The sequence below is a fragment of the Epinephelus moara genome, chromosome 13 (genome assembly GCF_006386435.1).
Source record: "Epinephelus moara isolate mb chromosome 13, YSFRI_EMoa_1.0, whole genome shotgun sequence".
Lineage (NCBI taxonomy): Eukaryota > Metazoa > Chordata > Actinopteri > Perciformes > Serranidae > Epinephelus > Epinephelus moara.
This window is the reverse complement of record NC_065518.1, coordinates 611,703-619,761: the sequence shown is the minus strand read 5'-3', so window position 1 is coordinate 619,761 and position 8,059 is coordinate 611,703. Positions and strand designations below refer to the sequence as shown.

Here is an 8,059-nt window from a genome sequence, read left to right as displayed (position 1 = left end):
ATTGTATTTGCTTGTTTATTTCTATTGACCTGTTCAGCACTTTGGTCAACCTTGGTTGTTTTAAATGTGCTTTATAAATAAAGTTTGAGTTGAGTTGAGTTGAGTGGCAGCAGGACGGTGTGTGTGTGTGGGACTGAGTCAAGATAAACTACAGTGTGTGAGTTCACAGTGATGAAGGAACACACCACCCAGTGACACAGTTTGTCTCACTGATGAGTTATTAATAGTTTCAGGACAACAGTGGAGCTCAGTGGCTCAGAGGAGGAGAAACATCAGCCTCTGATACACACACTATACTCTGTGTCTCAATCTGCAACATGACCAGTTATTAAATGAACGCAAGGGAGAATGATACTCAAGTAAATGTATTTGATTACCATCCACATCTGACTGAGACTGTGACAGTTAGAAATCCTCTACACTCCCCACATGCGACATTGTGAACAGCAGGTTTCAGTTGTTGGAGCAGTATCTGTGTCGGCGCTGCAGCGACCAGACAAGATAAAAATAAATGAGAGTGGGGTGCGTGCTGATGATGCAGCCACCTGCTGTGTCTCCCCCGGCTCGCATGCTGACCTCTTTCTGTCGTTCCTTGTTGTCTAATAGCTTCTCCTCCTCTGTTTGCCTTCAGCTGCCAGGAGGCTCGGGAGGAGCTGCTGGAGTTCCAGGAGGGGAGCAGGGAGCTGGAGGCCGAGCTGGAAGCTCAGCTGGGCCAGGCCGAGAGTCGTATGAAGGACCTGCAGACCGAGAACCACAGACTCAAGAATGAGGTGGAAACACTCAAGGTAACGCACTGTCCTATCTTCACCCTGTGCAGAGGTGGTGCACGGCACGGCACGGCACAGCACGGCACGGCACGGCACGGCACGGCACAGCTGTTCCTGCTACTTTCAGACTGATGTAGTGTAGTTGTCATTTTCACAGCCAGCACCCACCTTGTGTATGAAGCAAATGTACTTGAGCCCATCTGTGCACCCATGGGCGTGTAGGTCTTAAAATGAGGCGTGGTCAAACACATTGTTGGCGTGCTGCTATTTTGAGGATGTGATGGCACCATTGATCAACAAAAACCTGCTCTAAAGTCAGAATGACGAAGTATTCTCCTGCTGTATGAAGAGCATGTTATTCAGATAGTAAGATGCACCTACACAGGTGGTTTGTAACATACACAGGGAGGTGCGGTTGGGTCGTGGGCAGGTGAAATAATACGTCATTAATGATGAAAATGTTCATCAAATTTTGTAAAATGTGAACGTAGCAGAGAGCAGAGCAGAGATGCTGTCTGACTCCACACTCAGCCCAGTCTCACTCCGAAGTTGTCGAAATCTGGCGTTTGGTCATTGACTGGTGGCGTCAGACACTGACAAAAAAAGACGTTCTTTAACATCGGTATGACACAAGGCTGGTCGCTGTTATAGTTCAGCAGCACTTGGTGGCGTCAGGGCAAAATGCGGGGGAACAAGAGCGGAAGTTAAGGCAATGAAACTCTGAGTAGAGCAGGCGGGAGGGGCGGATGGATGGATGGGTCCAACAAACACCAACTTTCCCCCGGGAGAGAGGTGTTCATGTCCTGTAAGATTCTAAAGACAACCCCTGTTCTTGTTTCTTGAACCTGACCACGTGTGTTTGTTGTTGGAGGCAAAAAAAACAAAAAACATCCAGTTTTGGTGATGTACTGATGTAGTGCTTTTATTTTGAAAGAGACTGTATATGAACTTTAAATTTCCTGTAAAAACAGAAGTGTGTTTTGAAAGGAGACAATGCATGTAACAGGCTGAAGTTGACACAGTGTGCCAACGATGTCAACCAAGGCATATGACGTGCAGGGTCCATGACCAAAGGTCAACACGTGACAGTCGTCGCCACACTAAGAGAGACGCTGTGTGCATTTAGTCACCAGCAGCACTGTAACTTCACTGATTATTTCAGAAGCTAAAGGTTTTGCTCTGTTTCCTCTGTCACCTTCACAACTACAGTTTTTAGTTTTGCTGCTCAAATGTCCCGTGAGATTTGCTGCGGTGACATCACTGCTCTCAGCACTCTCACTCCGATCTGCTGAATCCAGCATGCAGACAGTGTCACGGCAGCTGCAGACACACCTGGCTTTAAAGACCATGGGAGATCACACTCTGATTGGTTGAATTCATTTTACGCCCAAAACACACCTTTAATTAATTAAGGGACAAAATACAGCCCTTGTGCTTCACTGTGCGCCACACATTATGTGCCGCCCTAAACACACATGTGCCATGTGGTTCCCAGCTGGTGCAGCCACAGCGTCCAGATTTCTCCTCAGGTCACCACAGGTTAATACGTTCAGCTCACACTTGTGTTTGGACATGTCGTAGAGCTAGTAGTCTGTCTCGTAGCTGTCTGTCAGTCACTCACTCTACAGCAGGAAACTGCACTTCAAAATAGAAGCTCTGTGCCAGAAATTCACTGCACTTCAGAATAAAGTGTTTTTTACAAACTTGACACGTTCGTGAGTCGTTTGCATTCAGAACAGACCCGTGACCCACTTTTGGACGACGACCCACCAGTTGGGAACCACTGCACTATAGACTGTTTAGATGGGCCCTCTGACGCAGGTGTTGGCCGACCTGTCAGTTATTATTATTTAAAAAAACACACTGAACACTTTGCCTTACTGTACGACCTGTACCAGGACAGTGCGGCGTGTCTCCATGTGACGCTGGAGATGAATATTTGATGTGTTCTTCTTATGTCACCGTTCGTCCTTGAGTGCAGTGTCTTGGGAGGAGAAGTAACAGCTGTCAGCTGCTCCTCTGGACGCACTCAGCACGTGTTTATTTGCTCTTGACGTCCTGCAGCAAGTCAGAGGTCACGGGAAATCTGAAGATCACACCTTTAGGAGCTTAAAATAAAATCTCATCCCATGATGCACAACACAATAAAGTTCATAGGTGTGTGTGTGTGTGTGTGTGTCGGAGGCCTCAGTGAGGAGCTGCTACAGTCTGTGAGTCTACGTGTGATCTAAATGTTAATCTCACCTCAGGAAGATGCTGCTGCTGCTGATGTTCCTCTCTTTTCTAATCTCAACACTTCTAAACCGACTCCTGCTCAATCCTGTCGTCTGTCGGCTGATGCAGCTGATCTGTGATCTGTCTCATACATAATGCATCAGGTTGTGTCTCTCAGTCTTATTCTCACTCCATAATTACAGAGCGGCGGGAGGCCCATTGATGTGTCTGTGTTTCCAGCAGGGAGGAGATATTACTGCCAGAGTGTCTGTCAGCTTTCAGAGCAAAGTGTTCACTTGATGTGTGGAATCTGTTCTGTGGGAGAAACCACAGCCCTGGAAGGTTTTTTTTTTTTGGTGAAGATGTTTTTGCTCTTAATGATACGATGGCGATGGCTCAGTGAAGTAGTTTCACCCAGTGATGGATACAGCCCTCTGTACAAACAATACATTTCCAGAAAAAGACGACCTCACAGAAAAGTCAACATAAACAAAAGAAAGATACAAAACACAACTTGGAGACGTTTTCCTTCCTCTTCTGTTGTTTTGTGTTGTAAAATGCAGTTCATTCAATACGTTTGATGCAAAACTACGGTGGCCTTGAAGTGAACTACATTTTACAATACAAATCAAGAATTCTGAAACCTCAGCACCACATCACATCATGGACGACACAACATTTAAAAAAAACCACAATATTTTAAAGGGAAATCTGACAAAATGAGTCAAGAAAAAAGAAAACATGACATCTCAGAACATGTAACAACATGCAATGCTTTAGAAAACACGTTTCAGAAAACATAATATTAAAAGACACATTTCAGAAAAGACAACAACATTTTACAAAATAAATCAACAAATAAAAAACACAACATCATTTTTGGAAACACTGACATTTTAAAAATGCAACGCCATTTTAGAAAAGACGTTTCAGAAAACATATTTAAAAGACACATTTTGGGAAACTTAAAGTTTGTCTTGGTGTGTCGGTGCGTTATTTAAACAACAGGACAGGACAACAGAGGAGAAACCTGCAGGCTCTGTCTCTTTCTGCATGGTGTCCTAAATAAACTGACTATTTTTTGCACTGATCTCAGTCTGTGGAGCTTTTTGTGGCCGTCCAGCGGGTTTCTCCTCTGCTGTCCTTACAAAATAAATCTCTCTCTGCTCTGATCACCAGACGTCAAAACTCTGACAGACCGGCCACTCGAGGCTCTGTCAGGGGGGACTGTATTATTCCAATGTTTAAGACCTCTTTTGGACAGTCGGACTGTATTATTCCAATGTTTAAGACCTCTTTTGGACAGTCCAGCTTCTCTGCTAAAGGAGCCAGACTTTGGAATTCGCTTCCCAGTGAGTTGAGGATGGAGACTGATCCTAACATCTTTGGCAGGGACCTCAAAAAATGGCTTAAGTCTGGACAGAGTTGCTCACATGAAGATTTAGATGTTTAATATCAAAACCACTCATTAACTTATCTGTATTTTATCTGCTTTGCTTTGTATCTTATCTATCTTCTTGTATTTATCTCCTTTCTTAAAAGCCTCCTGTGGACAAGTGTTGAGAATTAGCACTCGTGCTAAAACACTTAAAGCAATGCATCTGGTGTGTCCAATGTTTTTGTGATGTCCATATCAAATAAAGAAATAAAAAAAGAAAAAAAGAAAACACAACGTGTTGGGAAACAGAATATTTCAGAAAACGTGTCATTTAGCATTTTGGAAAATAAGTCATTTTAAACTTGCAGACAAAACAACAGCAGTTTAGGAAACAATCATCATACAAAAGCAGTGAGGTTTAGAAAACACATTTAGGAAAACAATATTGTAAAAGACACGTTTCAGAAAAGACATTTGATAAATTAAATCAACTAATAAGAAAACAGCACAACATTTAAGAAAGGGAGAATATTTAACAACATCTGTGGCAACACTGACATTTAAAAAAATGCCTCTGTGTTTTAGAAAACACATTTCAGAAAAGAGAACATACAGTAAATAAATTGCACAACAACATTTTAGAGAACAGAAAATTAGTCATTTTAGCCTTTTATAAAATACATTATTTTAACATTTCAGAAAACACAATGTTTATGAAAACATGTAACATGAATAAAAATATTTTAAGATATTTAAGATAAGAAAACAGGAGAACAAATGTTTTTATTTATTTTTTTGGTTGAACATATTTTGTGCAGTGTTATGTTTTGCTCCTGAAGGCCACCGTACAAACATCACATCACAAAATCAAATATATCTCAACTGTTCTGTTTCACTGAGATGTGAATGGATGTGCTGACTGAGACTCAGAGGTAGAGGAGATCTGTGTGGCTGCAGAGAGTCAGACGCAGCAGCAGCAGCAGATATAGGTCAGACACACAGACGGGCCCGGCGGTACTTATTGAACTGATTGTGTCGGAGCTGGTGCAGATATAGGTCACACCTCACATCCGCTGCCTAACTGTGCCGAGGAGGAGAATCAGGGGAACACTGAAAAATAAATGAAAGCGTGTGTGTGTGTGTGTGTGTGTGTGTGTGTGTGTGTGTGTGTGTGTGCGTGTGTGTGTGTGCAGTTTAAATCACATCCTAATATGAAGCTCTCCTTCCTAACGTGTCCTAGATTAAACACACATGATCAATAACGCTGTCTGTCTTTATCTTGTCCCGTCCTCCCCCTCTGCTCTTCCTCTCTTCCTCCTCTTCTTCAGGAGAGGTTTGAGCAGCAGTACGCTCAGAGCTACAAGCAGATCTCCATGCTGGAGGACGACCTCGGCCAGACGCGCAGCATCAAGGAGCAGCTCCACAAATATGTGCGAGAGCTGGAGCAGTCCAACGACGACCTGGAGAGAGCCAAGAGGTGTGTCTGTGATGCTCACTGGAGTAACACACAACACTGAATTCATTCTGCTCCTTTATTGTTTCTTAAATAAATATTTACTTCTCTTCATCATGAGGATAATACAGGACAGACATGTTCTATTGTGTTCATTAATTTGAGAGAGACAACACATATAAAATATAACCAAGGCAGTGTTTATAGGGCGTCTAGCAGTCGCTGATTTATTGTTCTTGTCTCTAGTCAGGATATTAAAGGATAAATAATATAATACATAAATAAAAACACAGACTACACACAGTAACGGAAACAACAATGACTCATAATAACAACTAAGAACAAAGAAAGTACGTTTACTGTATTGAAGCTCATTTTATGCATCACTAAATAAAGATTTCCTTTTTTATCATGAGGAAAACACAGCACAGATATTAAGCTTTTATTTTATTTATTTAATTGCCAGAGAGGCTACATTTAGCCACTGTTAGGTTTTAAATGTGTGTGTAATGTGTGTGTGTGTAGGACCTCCAGCCGCAGCTTATGTAGAGTCCCTGATTAGTCTCTCAGAGGATAAAACATGACGGCACAGAGACAAACACTACAAACAGCAACTTGAACAAAGTCACTGCTAAGAACGATTTAAAAAAACAAGACAGAAGGAAAAAGTTAAATTAAAGCTCAGTTTTACGCATCACTAAAAAGGTTTATTTATTATTCAGATAATAATGATCAGACCAGAATGATTAATGAACAGAATCAAATCAGCTTCTTTCTCATCCCTGTTTAATCTATATGGAAATTTAACGAGGATTTGTCCTTGTAACAATCAGCAAACGGCTCAAAGTCAATTGATTTCTGTCTTGAATTGGATTCAAATCAATGCTGCAGGTATTGATCCTTTATCCCCACTTGATTAGTCATTGATAAGGAGATAGGACGTGCAGACGGCAGCCCTCCCAGAGGACATGTACTTAATGACATGTCAGTTTCAATGTTGCTTCCTTTGTAACTCTGCTCCTCAGAGCGACCATCGTGTCTCTGGAGAACTTTGAGCAGCGTCTGAACCAGGCGATCGAGAGGAACGCCTTCCTGGAGAGCGAGCTGGATGAGAAGGAGTCGCTCCTGGTGTCTGTGCAGAGATTAAAGGACGAAGCCAGAGGTGATTATTGACCACATTGAACTAATGAGCCGCTCTGTCAGTCACTGGCTCATTAACATACAGCTACTGCAGCTCAGTGCACAAGATCTGCTCTCCCACAGATTTCTTTGTGTTGTGTCCTTCGCTGATCTGTGCAGAGCTACAACATGTTTGTTTATTTGTTTGTAGACCTGCGGCAGGAGCTGGCCGTACGCGAGAGGCAGTCAGATGTAAGCAGGATGTCCGCTCCAAGTTCGCCCACACAGGACAATGTGAAGATGGACAGTGCTGTGCAGGCCTCCCTGTCTCTCCCTGCGACCCCGCTGAGCAAAGGTCTGGACAATGCCTTTGCCAACCCAGCAGGTAGCTGCAGCCTGTCGTCCCCCGAGCACGTTTATTTTCTCTCACCATGGACGCACAGACGGAGAAATCTGTCCGCCTGCATTCTGCTGCTTCCTTTCTGTTGCTCTTTTATTTGTGTCATATGAAGAAACAAGGAGCCGTCATGGTGCTCGTAGAGGGCAGAGAAATATGCATCAACCATTGGTGGCATAAATAATCTAACGTCAGGCACATGGGTCAGTGGTTTAGAATTAAATGTATTTGATCAGTAACGCTGACACATCGGCACATGTACCTTCCTCATTTTTATCATGTATTAGACCAGAGGCGTCAAACATACGGCCTGGGGGCCAGAACTGGCCCGCCAAAGGGTCCCATCTGGCTCAGGAGATGAGTTTGCACACCTAATGTTGATGCACCTGTGAAGGCTGAGAGGAGCCAGGTTTTAACAGTGAGTAGATGCTCTAGAACACAGCTGTCTGAAACAGCAGTGAATCTGGCTGTGCCATATCATTTCATTCACGATAGTACCGGCATCATTTTGAATATGATATGAAAAATTCATGTCGTGATATTCAGAACATTTCTGCTTATTTTTATATTGTTGTCATACTGTTACCCACGGCAACAACAAGCATGGCTGAAAGTGAACTCATTACCGACTTTGAGGTGGTTCCAAAAAGAGGAGCAGCTTCAGTAGTGTGGAATTAACTGTGGCGTCCTGAATGTTTTATGAACAGCCCCGGACTTCTCAGACTCTTTTA

General features: G+C 43.1%; 2 protein-coding genes across 6 annotated transcripts in view; both read left to right on the top strand.

Moving 5' to 3' along the window:
• The window catches only part of LOC126399424 (PH and SEC7 domain-containing protein 1-like), a 261,872-nt gene that overhangs the window by 199,026 nt on the left and 54,787 nt on the right, over positions 1-8,059 (top strand). The window lies entirely within an intron of this gene.
• ndel1a (nudE neurodevelopment protein 1-like 1a) overlaps positions 1-8,059 on the top strand; it is a 30,118-nt gene that overhangs the window by 11,956 nt on the left and 10,103 nt on the right. For all 4 annotated transcript variants that reach the window (XM_050059481.1, XM_050059480.1, XM_050059478.1 and 1 more), the window contains exons 3-6: positions 632-785; positions 5,688-5,836; positions 6,838-6,974; positions 7,143-7,316. In XM_050059481.1, the coding sequence (XP_049915438.1) occupies positions 632-785; positions 5,688-5,836; positions 6,838-6,974; positions 7,143-7,316 (614 nt within the window). The remainder of the gene's footprint in view (positions 1-631; positions 786-5,687; positions 5,837-6,837; positions 6,975-7,142; positions 7,317-8,059) is intronic.